Below are 16972 nucleotides of genomic sequence, written 5' to 3'. Positions count from 1 at the left end.
TGGTGCTAAGAATCTTCAAACGTTAATATAATTAAATACCAACAAAAAATATAACAGGAGCATACAGAAGTTATTCACAGATTTTGTCTCCTTTTTGCTAAAACAAACAAATAAAGCTTGCAAAATTTACCTAAAAAAGTTTGGATCTGAGAAAAGGTTTATATAAACCCAACCAAAAATTTCTCCTCTAAATTCACTCAAATGCAACTTTCTTTATAAGGTTTTAACAAATGTCGAGGAACAAGACTTTCAAGTAACAATACAGCAGTTCAGTTAAAAAAAGATTTCGGATATTTGTTTTCTTTAGATCGTGTTGTACAAGATCCCAATCTAAATTTCAGCTGTAGAACATCCCATTATAACAACAAAATTTACATCATCTGTTGAGCATGCAATGCCAAAAAGAATTGTGATCAAGAATTCAAGGAGCCCTTCACTTCTTGTTCTCGGTCGTATTTTTGAGAGCTTTCCAATAATTCCAATTTTGTTTCACTTTGCAAAAAATGGATAACCGAATTCAGCAACACAAAAAATGGGTTGGGTACAAAGTCCTTAACCCCATCATTCAAACAATAAACCTCAATGGATACTTTGAATTTATTCAGAATTTAAGAGGTAAATGAAGTATCTTATATCGTAGAGAGATTTCAGTTCATCTTAAACTCATATAATTATATTTAATTATTGCCCCTTTGTGAACAGAAAATCTCCTGTCAAGTAAGATCTTACATGTCTTACTTTATTTACAATTCAAATGAAGTGGGAAGTTTCACAACAGCTCACAAATTTAACAAACATGGTGGTACGCAAAAACATGTAAGGTGCCCAAAGCCGACTGACGCACCAGATTAGTGAACGCGCTATTTCCTACACTGACGACCATTTAAAAGATAATCAACTACTGTCCCTTGAATTCCTCTCAAATGAAAGGCGGATGCCAATTTAGCATTATTGTTAGCCCGCGGGTGGTTAAATGCCACTAAAGGGTTTAAAATGGTCATACGAGAGCTTATTCTGGACAACTGAGATTTGTAATGATGAAATGGGGGTGGGGGTGGAGCGTTCCCTTAAATATGGTTGATTCAAAGACAATTGCAAAGTTGCAAAAAAACAACTAGCCGTAAAAGATGGAGCAAACCGACACTCGAACAAAATGAGAAAAGGACAGTCGTGATCCAAAAGTTTGCACATTCGCAAGTTACATTCCAGGTCAGTAAATACTTCTTTTTGTAGAAAAGATTAGCAGCGCTAGACGATGCAGTGAGCATAAATGATTGAAAATCTTCTCAAAATGGCCCCAAAATGTTGCCGGAAATCAGCAAAACTCAGGAGCCTAGAACACATTAGAGAAAGCATATAAAGTTAGAACCATTTAATAAAATTGCTGTACTCTCCAGTTTTCTTGCAACATCATGCATCGAGTGAACAATAGAAACCAGCTGTCAGGGACATTTCTTACTTATCGATCTAACAAGTAAAACATACCCGGCAGATTGCCGGAAAATAGCCGCCGTTGATTCCAATAAGCATGGTTGGGATTGAAAGAACAGAAGATATTGAAAAACAAAAGATTTTTGTACAAAAACATTTTTTAAGTCCGATTTATTTTGATAGCATTTCGCAGTTGAACATAACGTACTTCTGTTTCTTAGAGAGAGGCTACAGGGCTACTATCAATACCAATAAGCATTAGAGATGGTAACTAAGAGTTATAGAAACGACGTTCAATTAGCGGGCATCTAAAATTGGGATTTATGGGTTTATCCCGTGTCTACTTCTGACTTCAATTTTTTATACTGACTCTGTTCAATTTGAATTGCTTTGCTGAGCAACTGATGTTCAAAATCACTTTTAGCAGAATGAGAGAAGAGAGAAACTAGCCTAGAGGAGTCAAAAAGATATCACGCAAAATGTTGAAAAAGCGGCAAAATGAGGTAAAGCGAAACATTTTTTTATTCGACGAAGTAAAAAAACATAGCAGGACAGGTCCTGACGTACAATTCAAAGAATTTTCATTGAATAAAAAAAACTAGACTTAAAACGGACTATGAATGGATTGGAAAAACCATTTAGAAAAAAATCCGATCCAAAAAATCGAAAAAACAGTAAAAATCAAAGTGAAATTGCCGCATGTGAACAAAAAACCACTAGCGAGAAAGCGAATTTTTGTTCGAACACTGTTTTCTCACTCTACTTTGAAATTAGAGCGAAAAAATTCACGACGCAGATCTTAAAAGACAGCGCCCCAATACAATTCAAATTCTTTGAATTGTAAAAAAAAAAACCAAGAGAAGGCCAATAATAGCCCCAGCTATCGCTGTGCGGCTATTAATAAATAACTTAATGGGTTGCTTTGTAAATTTATACGCATATGTTTGACTCTATTTAGTTCAGACTGTTTTGTCTGTTTTCTTGGGACTATTTTGTCTGGGACTGTTTTGTATGGGAATATTTTGCTATTTGGGACTATTTTGTCTCTTCACCATCATGTTTATGTCTCACCTTAGCAATATATTCACAAAATTGCACAAGTCCTGATCTACAAAGAATTTTCAACTACTAAACAAGAAACTAGACCTAGTTGAACTCTGAATGGAGGTGGAAACATTGAGAAAAAACTCCGATAAAAATTGATAAAACAGTCAAAGAATCAAATCACTAGCCAAATGGCCGCATGTGATTAAGATAACAAACAGCTAGAACGCAAATTTTTGTTCAAACACAGTTTTCTCACTCTACTTAAAATTTCAAGTGACAACTATCACGCCGCAAAACCACTCGCTTTTTCGCTCCATTTCCTGTTTTGGCGTGACCAAAATCACTACTCCAATTTGACTTCAAAAATCATGAAAATGTGTGAACAGATCTTTAAAAAAAAGACAGCGCCCCAATACAATTCAAATTCTTTGAATTGTAAAAAAATAGGAGCGCTATAATAGCCGCCTGAGAAGATGAGGGCGGCTATTAACAAGTAAAGAGTTCAACTCGGTAAGGTACCGACCTCAAGCAAATACAATTGCGTCTAAAACATTATTGAACGTATATCGTAGTAATGCTTACACTCAACTGCTTCGAATTTCTCTACTTCTGGCGCGGTTGACCTCTGGCCAAAAGCACAACGAGCTCAGTTATTTACTGAACCTCTTATGTAATTTTATGTAATTCTACTCCCTAGTCTCAATTTAACCTTACCCGCTATATTCGTATGTTGAAAGGAGTTGAAAAGAGTAGAACTAGAATATTGAAAATTTAACTATTTAATAAATCAACAAACATATCTTATATAAGCGCAACATGTATATGCATCTGTAACATAGAAATATAAATTCGAAGATAATGTCAACAGTAATGGAATTCGGGCCACACATGGCAGTGTGGGGGATCAGAAAGTATTTGTGAATGGGTGGTTGTGGATGACGTCACTCTTGAACTCCACTAGACTCTTCCGTGTCGCTGTATTCCTTTGGACTCTCGTCTGGTCTCAACAGACGACCAACGAACTCGTACTTCTCTGAAATCAAATGGGATATCAAACAACGAACTAAAAACATGCAGCAAAAAAAATAAGTTTGAGGAGAGGTTAGTTTATCAAAAATGCGACCAAAAATAACATAACCGACTAACGTCGGGCGAATTGCTCTCAAACGACCGACCGGCGAGCGGTTGGCTTCGTCAACAGCTAGCCATGGTTTAGTGACCTCAGGGCACTACCTCTTTATCCCGCTTCTGAAGACGAAAGTCAAATGGGTCAGACGAAAAATCGGCCAAGCGAAAAATTGCATAAAGGACAAACAGGATTAATATATTAAAATAAAAATTACATTATAAATTACTGATACCAAAATCTTGAAGAACATTCCATTCCATCTATAAACTATGCAATAAATTATTATCAAAACCTAGAGGAAATTCCGTGTCTCTTGAGGCCAGAGAAACCTAAAAAAAAAGACAAAAATTGCAAGCTTTGTTTAAAAAAAATTGCCAACACTTGTGATATTAAAAAGTTGAAAATTAATCCATGGCCAAAGAAAATTTTCTGGTAACTTATTATCAAACCTTAACAGAGGTTTTCTGACCCTTGAGGATCAAAAAATCTGAATAATGACTATAAATGCCAAAAAATTGAAAAAATGGCAAAAAAAATATCAAAAATATGCCAAAATTTGTGATGATAAAATCTTGCAAGACATTCCATTTAATCTAGAAATTATTCAGTAATATATTTTCAAACCCTAGAGGAGGTTCCTTGGCTCTTGAGGCTGATAAATTCTAAAAAACTACAAAAAATTTCAAAAAAACTTGAAAAAAAATGTTAAAAAATTGCTAAAATTTATAACATTAAAAAGTTGAAAAACTATTCCATTGCCATTAAAAATTTGTCAGTAACTTATTATCGAACCCCTCAGGATGTTTCCTGGCCCCTGGGTCTGGAAAGATCTGAATAAGGAAAAAAATGTCAAAAAAATTTGAAAAAATTGCACGTTTTGTCAAAAAATTGCTGAAATTCGTGATATTAAAATGTTGAAACCATTCCATTACAACTAGAAACAATGCAGTAACCTATTATCGAACCCTAGAGGAGGTTCTTTGACACCTAGGGCTAATAAAAATCAAAAAATGTCAAAAATTTTCAAAAAGCTTGAAAAAAATTGCAAATTAGTAAAAAAAAAAGTTGCGTTGTTTTTAGCAAGCGGTTGTTCGTCAGTAGCTAGCCACGGGGGGGGGGGGGGGTTGGGGTCACTGGGGATTATTGGGGGGCATCACTGGGGTGTGGGGGGGCATTAACGCGGTGGGGGGGGGTGGGGGGCAATAGAAGGGGGGGTCAACAGTTGGGGTGTTTTCAACCTCAAAGAATCGACCTTCACACAATAAGTATAAGTATACGTCTCCAAAACAGTTTGAGCTGAAACAGAGCTGAAAGGCTCTAAGAGCACTTAATGCCCGCTGGGCGCTACCTGTTTATCCCGTTTTTGAGGACGAAAAGTCAAAAGCGTCAGACGAAAAATCGGTCAAGCGAAAAATCGCATAAAAAAGACCGACCGGACTAATATAATTGCTACAAACTTCGTTTGAGAGCAATTAAAAACTCAGTAATCGCACAGTGGCTTCCACTTTAAATAGTGAACAGTTTCCCTAGTGAATTCCCTCCAGAAAAACAAAAATTTGACTAATTTTCAGTGGAATTCAAGGACATCAATGCTTAAAAAAACAGAAAAGAACGAAATCTTCTCATATGACTGGCAATGGTTGTGTTGTAGCTAGCCGTTTTAACTTGGAAAAGCTAACCTCACTGCGTTAGGGGAGGAGGGGAGTTGAAAAAAAAACAGAAGATGCGTGCTTTCGACCTTTCAATTGCCCTTCGCACCATCATTTCTGCCTCATCAGCAGCTTTAGCGAAACGCCGTCAACTGGTTTGGTCCAAAAAATCAATCAAGCGAAAAGTCACATAGATTAAGACCACCGGGACCTAATTATCTTTTACCACTTTGTGTGAGAGCAATTAAAAATGTACCTCCTTATTTGATCAATTTAAACAATCAGCAAAAAAGCAAAACTAAAAAAAATCTAATTTGTCGATTCGAAATAAAAGCATCAACCTTCATCCGAGAAAAACAATTTAAGCTTGAAAATTGAGGTCCGCTAATTTTGTAGCTAAACTCGAATACATCGTGGAAGCAATAAATATTTCGCAGCAAACCAAACTTCTCAAGCTAAATTATGAGTGTTAAATGTAGGAAAACGAACTGATTTAATAACTTCTGGTATTGATGCTAATTCAAAATGATGCGAAAGAAAATTTTACATGAAAAAAATCTCGAAAACGATCCGATAACAACGCCAAAGCAAACGTTTCTTCAATCTGCAAAATTTTTAATTAACACAAGAAAGCACATCTAATTGTACCTAAGATCTGGCTCAAGTTTTTGGAGCGAAAATACACCACAGTTTTTCATAACACACCAAAACCTCAATACTCCAAACAGCTAGATTAAACTAAAAGCATTTATTTCAGTTAAGTCACATTTGTTTTACAAACAGCTCAATATAAAGCGACAAACGAAAAGTTTTCTGTTTTCAATAAATCAGACAGTAAAAATTGAACATGCTACATTTTCAAAAACTATTTACATAAAAATCTATATTTGGACGAATTGCTCTCAAACAACTATCGAGGCGTTAGTTTTGACAGTATATATCTCAAGCTAAGTTATTACTAACTGGGGGAAAGATAAACAGTGGCGGTCCAATCCACCAAAAATAACTCTTCGAATCATGAACTCATGCCTCCTCGGCAGTTTTGGTTGTTTTCCAACCTACAAAGTTGTAAATTGAATCAGTCAGGAAATTGTTGAAAATTCTGTTTGAGAGCAAATAAAAGCCGCGTGTTACTCCACTTGGACGAGCACATTTTTGCACAGCAGTCCAAAACATAGCCGACAGATTGCAGGAAAATAGCCGCGATAGACGTTTGTGGCCTTCCATGAAATGAAAAAACTAAAGAAAAAAGATAGACAGATCGACCACCAGTCCTTTAATAGACCACTACACTTTTTGGGTTATATACGACTGTCAATTTTATGAAACATCCGGTCTATAAGGAAAAAGCCTGAAAAGAGCTTTTTCAAAATCGATATTCTAAATCAAAAACTTAACACTAATACTGAAGAATTAGGGCATATAAATTTGGCACTACTTAGATGCACACTATTGATCATTAACTAGTAAATGTTCATAAAATTTAAAGTTCCATAAGTGAGTTCAGAAGTCTTTTGTTTAGTGACGTAAGTCACGCAAATGACCTACAAGCAGAAAAGGCGTCACGCACACAAATTGCAAGTGCAAAGCAGTAGAAGTCATTGAACTCATTGAATAAGTCAATTCCAAGAAGAAAAAACCATAATTTCTCCAAAAATAGTCGCTATCGCTTCGCGGCTATTCAAAAGAAAAAAATTTACCAAAAAGTCATATGATTGAAAATATGGTAATAGTAGTTTATTATAGAAAGAGCACTATTAGTCACTAAAGAACACGTTATTAGTGATTGATATTTATAAAAGTTCAAATTCGCTTCATATCACTGCGATAGGAGGGGAAAATCAAATCGAGGGAGTGTAGCCCAGTTAAACTTTTGGGAGCCAAAAAACTTTCCACCAGGGTGGCATAATCACGCTTGTTATCTCACGGCAGCATTAACTCCTCGGCTACTGGATATACGATCGATCTTAGAATCGATCGTACTTGAGCAACAGATCTAACTCTCAAAACGGAAATTGGATTTGATGTTTGGAAAAGTTTGGAAATTTCAGTTAAGTAAACCTACGCCAAACAATTGTAATCAATTTGCAACAATTGCTATATTAGAAGTAAATTAGGCTTCAGTCTTTATCATTGATTGGCTGATTTGCCTTTCTGTAAACAATTGCAATTGTACAAAATGATCAAAGTACAAGAGCTTGGTTCAGAATAATGACTAGAGTACTGCCTGAAGTAATTTGAGTAGAATTCAGTTAAACATTTCTTGTTTAAGCTTTCTACTGTCGTATTTGAGCTTTTACATCTAACAATTAGCAGTTGGCTGGAACGTCTCCAGGTACTTTCATCTGGTTTTTGTTGTTTGGTTATAATTTATTAGCTCACATTGTCTCGTATTTGGTTGATCACTACTCTTTTATTTTAGTTTCTGCTGATTGTATACTGGTATTATATTTTTCTATGTGAGAAGCAGTTCGAAAAACATAGCTGGCAGATTGCCAGAAAATAGATGTAACAGATGTACATCTGCAGTTTCAAAACGATTGTAAAAGGAAGCAAAAATTTTTTTATTAAATGCTGAGATGTTATATTTTGATGAGAAACAAGTTTAACTTATTGCTGCTTCTATTAGCTGCCCTTAAAAATCCAAGAATTAGAATTGCACGCACTCACTTGGCTATAACTCTTTGAATTCAAGTTAAGAAAAGTCAATTTCAGGGTCAGGAAGTCATTTTTCAGGTTGAAGTTAATCACGTGTTAACAAAAATTTCATCACACAAATGACCAACAAACACTCTCCATTAGGAGTGACAAATAACTTCACCTACTCAATTTAGTTAATATTGCAGATTGCCATAATAGCAGGCAGATTGCAAGAAGATAGCCGCAATAGCTTCGTAGAATTGAAGTCTAAAAAAAAACAGAAAAAAAAAGACAGAAGAAAAAAATTGTTTTTCATTGAAGGCTGATACATATTTTGATTAAAAATCTGTACAAAATTTTGCTGCCTCTATTCTCTGCTCTCAAAAATAACCTTCACTTAGAAAGACACGCACCCATTCGACCTTATCTCTGAATTAAAGTGAACGAAAGTCAATTTCAAAGTGAGGAAGTCGTTTTTGAGAGTGAGGTAAGTCAAGTGACCAAAAATTTAATCACGCGAATGAATAAAAAAAACTCGCTCCATTAAAAACAAAAATGACGTCACGCACGCACTTCAAATTATATTGCATGAACGAATGAACAAAAAGCAGATTTGAGGTGATTGTGATGTCATATGGTGGTCAAAAATCCGATTGACAAAAAAAACAAAGAGAAGGCCAATAATAGCCTCACCAACCACTGTGCAGCTATTAAAAACACGATGGAGCTCTACATAAAGTGAGAGAGGTCTCAGGTTGATTTTATCCATTTTCTATTTTGTTGGCAAATTAAGCTTGAGTTGCAAATGTAACAATTAGAACGTATTCTGCGTGCGCATTAAAGTTGGCATTTAGTTTTGCAGACGCCGATATGTTTCACTTTAAGAAATAAAATGCTTTAATGCCATAGAGCACCTTTTTCATTTATGTCATCACCTTATTTCGAGTGAAAATGTAATGATCTCTCTGTGTGCTTTGGTAAGGTAAAAGTTCATTGTTCAAAGTTATGTTGGGTTTGTCTTCATTTTCGATTTGTGAGAGATAGCACTGATTTACGTTTAACTTCATTGTTCGGCGCAGATTCCCAATTTGATTTGTCGTGATACGTGTTTTCTCTGTTCGTTGCAACACACTTGAAGTTGTCGGAATAAACAACAGATTCATATTTCGACACTTGCATTGAAAAATTGTTAACAAAGATCGTTTTCGTAGACATGCTGCTTCAAAACAGTACAGAATAAAGAATGAGCTAAAACTAAAAACGGAAGTCCACTAAAAGCGGTAAAATTGCTCTAAAAAAGACAGGCGAGGAAATATAAATCAGAGGGGTGTAACCTAGTTCAAATTCGAGGAGTGAAAAAATTTCCGACTAGGAATGGGTTCGATCACGTTTGTTACACTGCCGCATTAACTAATCGGCAATCAGATAAGCCATCCTAGATTTGCTTTTAATTTAGCAACCAACCTAATTTCTGAGTAAGAACTACCTAGATCACGTAAAAATCAAGAAGTCAAGCGTGCTATCGAAGTGAAATTGAAAGAACATTTCAGAACAAAAGCGCACAAACAGTCAATCAAACATTTTGCATACAAAAAAGCACACACCTTAACAATAATTGCTTCAAATTTCGTTCAAGATCAATCAATTACTCAATTCAATATAACTTTTTTTTTACCAAAAGTGAAATTTTTTTCAGAGTCAGTTGAGTGTTTGTAAAAAAAGTGTTGATACGAGTGAGTAAACGAAGGTGTTCATAAAAATATTACTTTCTTTCCTGCCTCATAGAAGGTTTAAACGACACTTCGTTATTTTTTAAGCGCAAATATATGTTTCACCAATTCGAAGTAATTTTGCCCATTATATGTACGAGGCGCACAAGAGATTAAAATTTATCTAAAAAACAACACCACCAAACACACGCCCAACTGTTTTTCATAAAGACTTTTTAATATTCCTCGGTTTCCAATTTAATTTTGAAAAACGATTTAAGCATACCGGACAAAAGAAATTTTGATGATTAGTCAAGAAGACCTTTGGGGCCGAAAACAAATGCACAGCTTAAAAATTTATAATCTTCAAATTTCGAAAGCCATTTCTTTCAAGTAACAAAGCTTTATAAAAACCTTATTCTCAACTCCTTTAATTGATTTCCATTAATCATCATCATTATCATAGCCGCAAATTGCCGAAAAATAGCCGCCGTTGACGTACAACGGGATCAAAACCAAAAAAGAAGAGATAGCTGACAAAATTTTTGAAATTTTTCCTACGTTTCGAAAAGCGTTCCAGTTCGGTGCGCATTTTCATTTGGATTCTAAATTTGGCACTACTTAGATGCACAATATTGATCATTAACTAGTAAATGTTCATAAAATTTAGAGTTCTATAAGTGAGTTCAAAAGTCATTTATTTGATGAGGTAAGTCACGCAAATGACATAAAAGCAGAAAAGGCGTCACGCACAACAATTGCAAGTGCAAAGCAGTAGAAGTCATTGAAATCATTGAAAAAGTCAATTCCAAGAAGAATAAAACCCCGATTTCCCCAATAATAGCCTCTATCGCATCGCGGCTATTCAAAAGAAAAAAAAACTTACCAAAATGTCATATGATAGAAAATATGGCAACATTAGGTTATTATAGAAACAGCACTATCAGTCACTAAAGAACACGTTATTTGTGAATGATTTTTATAAAAGTTCAAATTCGTTTCATATCACTGCGATAGGAGGGGAAAATCAAATCGAGGGAGTGTAGCCCAGTTAAACTTTTGGGAGCCAAAAAACTTTCCACCAGGGTGGCATAATCACGCTTGTTATCTCACGGCAGCATTAACTCCTCGGCTACTGGATATACGATCGATCTTAGAATCGATCGTACTTGAGCAACAGATCTAACTCTCAAAACGGAAATTGGATTTGATGTTTGGAAAAGTTTGGAAATTTCAGTTAAGTAAACCTACGCCAAACAATTGTAATCAATTTGCAACAATTGGTATATTAGAAGTAAATTAGGCTTCAGTCTTTATCATTGATTGGCTGATTTGCCTTTCTGTAAACAATTGCAATTGTACAAAATGATCAAAGTACAAGAGCTTGGTTCAGAATAATGACTAGAGTACTGCCTGAAGTAATTTGAGTAGAATTCAGTTAAACATTTCTTGTTTAAGCTTTCTACTGTCGTATTTGAGCTTTTACATCTAACAATTAGCAGTTGGCTGGAACGTCTCCAGGTACTTTCATCTGGTTTTTGTTGTTTGGTTATTATTTATTAGCTCACATTGTCTCGTATTTGGTTGATCACCACTCTTTTAGTTTCTGCTGATTGGTATACTGATATATTTTTCTATGTGAGAAGCAATCCGAAGAACATAGCTGGCAGATTACAGAAAATAGATGTAATAGATGTAGATCTGCAGTTTCAAAACGATTGTAATAGCAAGCAAAATTTTTTTTAATGATGAGATGTGAAATTTTGATTAGGAACAAGCTTAACTTATTGCTGCTTCTATTAGCTGCCCTCAAATATCCGACAATTAGAATGACACGCACTCACTTGGCCACAATTCTTTGAATTCAAGTTAAGAAAAGTCAATTTTAGAGTCAGGAAGTCAATTTTCAGGTTGAGGTTAATCATGTGTTAACAAAAATTTCATCACACAAATGAACCAACAAATACTCTCCATTAGGAGTGACAAATAAGGTTACCCACTCAATTCAGTTAAAATTGCACATTGCCAGAATAGCAGGCAGATTGCAAGAAAATAGACGCAATAGCTTTGTAGATTTGCAGTCTAAAAAACAGTAAAAAAGACTGACGAAAAAATTTGTTTTTCATTGAAGGCTGATATTTTATATTTTGATAAAAATATGTACAAATTTTTGCTGCCTCTATTCACTTCTCTCAAAAATAACCTTCACTTAGAAAGACACGCACCCATTCGACCTTATATCTTTGAATTAAAGTAAACAAAAGTCAATTTCAAAGTGAGAAAGTCTTTTTTGAGAGTGATGTAAGACAAGTGTGACCAAAAATTTAATCACGCGAATGAAAAAAACTCGCTCCACTAAGAGCAAAAATGACGTCACGCACGCACTTCAGTTGATATTGCACGAACTAAAAAGCAGATTTTAATTGATTGTGATGTCATATGGTCGTCAAAAATCCGATTGACGAAAAAAACCAAGAAAAGGCCAATAATAGCCTCAGCAACCGCTTTGCAGCTATTAAAAAACACGATGGAGCTCTACATATAGTGAGAGAGGTCTCAGGTTGATTTTATCCATTTTCTATTTTGTTAGCAAATCAAGCTTGAGTTGCAAATGTAACAATTAGATTGTATTCTGCGTGCGCATTAAAGTTGGCATTTAGTTTTGCAGACGCCGATATGTTTCACTTTAAGAAATAAAATGCTTTAATGCCATAGAGCACCTTTTTCATTTATGTCACCACCTTATTTCGAGTGAAAATGTAATGATCTCTCTGTGTGCTTTGGTAAGGTAAAAGTTCATTGTTCAAAGTTATGTTGGGTTTGTCTTCATTTTCAATTTGTGAGAGATAGCACTGATTTACGTTTAACTTCATTGTTCGGCGCAGATTCCCAATTTGATTTGTCGTGATACGTGTTTTCTCTGTTCGTTGCAACACACTTGAAGTTGTCGGAATAAACAACAGATTCATATTTCGACACTTGCATTGAAAAATTGTTAACAAAGATCGTTTTCGTAGACATGCTGCTTCAAAACAGTACAGAATAAAGAATGAGCTAAAACTAAAAACGGAAGTCCACTAAAAGCGGTAAAATTGCTCTAAAAAAGACAGGCGAGGAAATATAAATCAGAGGGGTGTAACCTAGTTCGAATTCGAGGAGTGAAAAAATTTCCGACTAGGAATGGGTTCGATCACGTTTGTTACACTGCCGCATTAACTACTCGGCAATCAAATATGCCATCCTAGATTTGCTTTTAATTTAGCAACCAACCTAATTTCTGAGTAAGAACTACCTAGATCACGTAAAAATCAAGAAGTCAAGCGTGCTATCGAAGTGAAATTGAAAGAACATTTCAGAACAAAAGCGCACAAACAGTCAATCAAACATTTTGCATACAAAAAAAGCACACACCTTAACAATAATTGCTTCAAATTTCGTTCAAGATCAATCAATTACTCAATTCAATATAACTTTTTTTACCAAAAGTGAAATTTTTTTTCAGAGTCAGTTGAGTGTTTGTAAAAAAAGTGTTGATACGAGTGAGTAAACGGAGGTGTTCATAAAAATATTACTTTCTTTCCTGCCTCATAGAAGGTTCAAACGACAACTCGTTATTTTTAAGCGCAAATATATGTTTCACCAATTCGAAGTAATTTTGCCCATTATATGTACCAGGCGCACAAGAGATTAAAATTTATCTAAAAAATAACACCACCAAACACACGCCCAATTGTTTTTCATACAATTGGACTTTTTAATATTCCTCGGTTTCCAATTTAATTTTGAAAAACGATTTAAGCATAGCAGATTGCCGGACAAAAGAAATTTTGATGATTAGTCACGAAGACCTTTGGGGCCGAAAACAAATGCACAGCTTAAAAATTTATAAATTTCGAAAGTCATTTCTTTCAAGTAACAAAGTTTATAATAATCTTGTTCGCGACTACTCTAATCGAATTCCATTAAGAATATTTACTATCATAGCCGCAAATTGCCAAAAAATAGCCGCCGTTGACGTACATCGGGATTGAAACCTAAAAAGATGAGATAGTTGCTGACAGAATTTTTTCCTACGTTTCAAAAAGCGTTCGAATTCGGTGCGCATTTTCAGTTGGATTCTAAAACTCTGCTTATTTAAACTCCTATACTGAAAAACTTAATAATAATGTCAGCTAACAAGGACTTTATTGAACTTTGGTAACAAAGCACAATGACTTCTTGACCGGGCTTTATCGGTTTATCCCGTTTTTTTTTATTTTGCTATGTTGACATTGACTGTATTCACTATATTGCGTGATTCAATGAGTGAAAGGATTCAATTCAAACAGCGAGTGAAGTAAGTCACGAGTCAAACGTGAGAATCATGACATATGTAAAACGAAAAACCAGATCAAAAGGTAAAGCAAATTAAAAAACGGAGAGTACCTAAATGAGCCATTGAGAGGCCGACTGCGGTTATTAATAAAGTCTAGAAAAAAAAACAGACAGACAGGCGAAAAAATTCGTTTTTTAATGAAGGCTGATATGTTATATTTTGATTTAAAATCTGTACAAATTTTTGCTGCCTTTATTCGCTGCTCTCAAAAATAACCTTCACTTAGAGTGACACGCACCCATTTCACCTTCTCTTTGAATTAAAGTAAACAAAAGTCAATTTCAAAGTCAGGAGGTCATTTTTGAGAGTGAGGTAAGTCAAGTGTGACCAAAAATTTAATCATGCAAATGAATAAAAAACTCGCTCCAAGAGCGAAAAATTACGTCATGCACGCACTTCAGTTGAAATTGCTTGAACGAATAAACAAAAAGCAGATTTGAAGTGGTTGTGACGTCATATGGTCGTAACAATAATCTTGACGACGAAATAAAAAACCAAAAGAAAGCCAATAATAGCCCCAGCTATCGCTGTGCGGCTATCAATAAAAAAATATTCAAATAAGATATCCAAGGGTTAGCTAGACTCAATTATTGAAGACTCAAACCATTGTTCAGTTTAGTTGAATTCAGTTTCTTAACGTCTCTGCAATTGTTACAGCAACAAAAAATCCGCCAGGTGAATGGGTCCGATTCTGAAGAACAATATGCAAAGAGACCTGAATCTGATTTTGTGATAAAGATCAAAAAATAATAGAAAATAATAGTACATTGAATTGCCAGTCAATGTCCACTTTCTCTTTTAGTATTTTTGCAAACCAGACAACATAAAATGACATCAAAATTACAATGACATCAAAATTATGTCTAAATTGATAGTGTATCTTTGTGTGGGCTGACATTGTTACTTGACAGATCCAGGACAGCTTCCATTGGCATACACAGTCCAAGATGTCTCGGTTACAAGGAGACCCAGATATTCCATTACCTTTGTTCTCTAAAGTTTGGTAATTCAATTTTTTCAGTTTGCGTGGCACCTTTCATGCAGAGCAGTTTGCTCTTCGCAAGACTCATGGACAAGGTTATCTTCACGCCACCGCCACAGTTTTCTAACACCAATGTTAAGTGCCACGGGGTCGGTGCCAAAGATTTTCTAATAGTCCGCGTACCCCAATGATTTTGAAATATGGGACGGTATACCGATAAAGAAAAGCGGTCGAAGAAACGTCCCATAAGACACCTAACTCATCTGAAACGCTTTTATTTATTCTTATTGTTTGTTTTCTACCTGAGAGGTAGCTTCATAGTAGCTTCAAACAATTTCCCCCAATTCCAGCGCTGGGCATTTTTTTCCAGGAAGTTCATGTGACACTTTGTCGAAGGCTTTCTGAAAACCTGCATATAATGTACTGAGGTAAAGACAATTCGGCTAGTCTAAGTAACTGAAGACATCATGCAGGTATTCAATTTGGGCCTGAAAACGCGTTGCGCTGATGCTAATGTTGTGTACATGATTGTCGTTAACTTGTCGAATATTAGTTTCTCTAGCAATTTTGACACTGCTGATAGTAAGTTGATCGGTCTTTTTGAAGACAAGTCTTGTTTGTCCCCATTCATTAAAATTTATACAAGAGAAAACACCCTCCCTACCTTTCATCTGGTTTTCCCATTCCCTTAGTTGGTCCCTCTCAGAGCTATTGAGGTCGGACAAATCGTCGTACTCGTCCTTGATTGACGATGGCTCCAGCGACATCGTGGCTAGACCCCTAGAGGCGTCCTTTCCAGCAAAGCAGTGATAGGGTCCACCTTAATTCATAATATCAATTACTTGCAAGAATTTCAGTGAGTTCGCACTTTTTATTTACCTACATTTTCAGGCAAAGCATGTTTGCCGAAGTCTAATTGTAAAAATTGCAACTACGCTATATTGTCACTTAAAGATAACCGACTAAACGTCGGAAGAATTGCTCTCGGACGACTAGTGGGAGCTCTAATCAATTGCAGCCTGCTTCAGTCGGGGGGGGGGGGGGGAGGGGGAGCCTAAATGGGACTAAGCAGTTCAATAGTGGGCTTCAAATAACCACAATAGAGGTTAACATATACCACTATTAAGATTTAAAGTAAAAAATGACACCAGTTCCGGCGCACTTTTCATTTGACTTTTAGTATTAAATTGCTGCCAAGTGAATTCAGCTGCTTGAAATTGTGATTGAGAGGGGAATTTTAGATCACGCAAAACGCAAAAAGTCAAGGACGTAAAACTCACTCGAAAAGTCGAAACGGTCAAGCAAAAATTTGGCATAAAAAACATAGCCGGTAAAATACCGGAAACGACTCTAATCGTAGTGCATTATAATCTCTAACCTAACCTGGCCCGAATCAGAACATCAAAATAGACAAGAGAAAAAAAACAAAAGTAGCCCAACAAACCACATTAAAGTTTTAAAAATGCCGACAATTTTTTAGGTGCGGGGGGAGCTAGGTGGGGTGGGTGGGTAGATACGTTGGTGAGGTGGGTAGTGCTGGAGTAGGGGGTAGGTGGGGGTAGTTAGGTGAATGGAGGGGGTAGTTTGGGGGGTAGGGTTAGGTGGGGGTAAGTTGGCGCGGGGGAAGGTAGGTGGTGGGGGGGGGGGGGGGGGGTAGGTGTGCAGATAGGTTGGGGAGGTGGTTAGTGGTGGGGTAATTAAGGGGGGGTAGCTACGTGAAGGGAGGGGGTAGGGGTAGGTGGGGGGTACGTTGGGGGGGGTGCGGGGCGGTGGGGGTAGGTAGATAGGGCGGGGGGGGGGGGGTAGATAGGTGGTGGGGGGGGGGGGTTGTGCGGTGTAGTTAAGATAATTAGGGGTGACTTATAAAGGAATCAAAAATCTCAAAATGACCTCTTCAACTTGAACATTACCAGCAGTTCCTAATTACTATATATTACAAACGAAGCTACTGTTAAAGTCCAATGTTCGAAAACAAGTCAACAATCAAAAACGAAGGTAAGTGCTCGAACA

General features: G+C 36.1%; 4 protein-coding genes across 4 annotated transcripts in view; 2 read left to right on the top strand and 2 right to left on the bottom strand.

Annotated features, from left to right (window-relative positions):
• LOC142336124 (proteasome subunit beta type-2-like) overlaps positions 1-16972 on the bottom strand; it is a 344687-nt gene that overhangs the window by 34629 nt on the left and 293086 nt on the right. The gene's annotated exons all lie outside the window — the stretch shown is intronic.
• Positions 1-16972, top strand: part of LOC142336115 (phospholipase A and acyltransferase 3-like) — a 302707-nt gene that overhangs the window by 24674 nt on the left and 261061 nt on the right. The window lies entirely within an intron of this gene.
• Positions 1-16972, top strand: part of LOC142336080 (uncharacterized) — a 247727-nt gene that overhangs the window by 24674 nt on the left and 206081 nt on the right. The gene's annotated exons all lie outside the window — the stretch shown is intronic.
• Positions 3229-16972, bottom strand: part of LOC142346567 (membrane-associated progesterone receptor component 1-like) — a 14450-nt gene continuing 706 nt past the window's right edge. The window contains exons 2-3 of the mRNA XM_075398874.1: positions 15627-15782; positions 3229-3511 (exon numbers count right to left, since the gene is read on the bottom strand). Coding sequence (XP_075254989.1) covers positions 3420-3511; positions 15627-15782 — 248 coding nt within the window. The 3' untranslated portion in view covers positions 3229-3419. The remainder of the gene's footprint in view (positions 3512-15626; positions 15783-16972) is intronic.

This window comes from Convolutriloba macropyga, chromosome 1, assembly GCF_964194025.1.
Source record: "Convolutriloba macropyga chromosome 1, txConMacr16.3, whole genome shotgun sequence".
NCBI classification, from domain to species: Eukaryota; Metazoa; Xenacoelomorpha; order Acoela; family Convolutidae; genus Convolutriloba; species Convolutriloba macropyga.
This window is presented reverse-complemented; position numbering and strand designations above follow the sequence as displayed.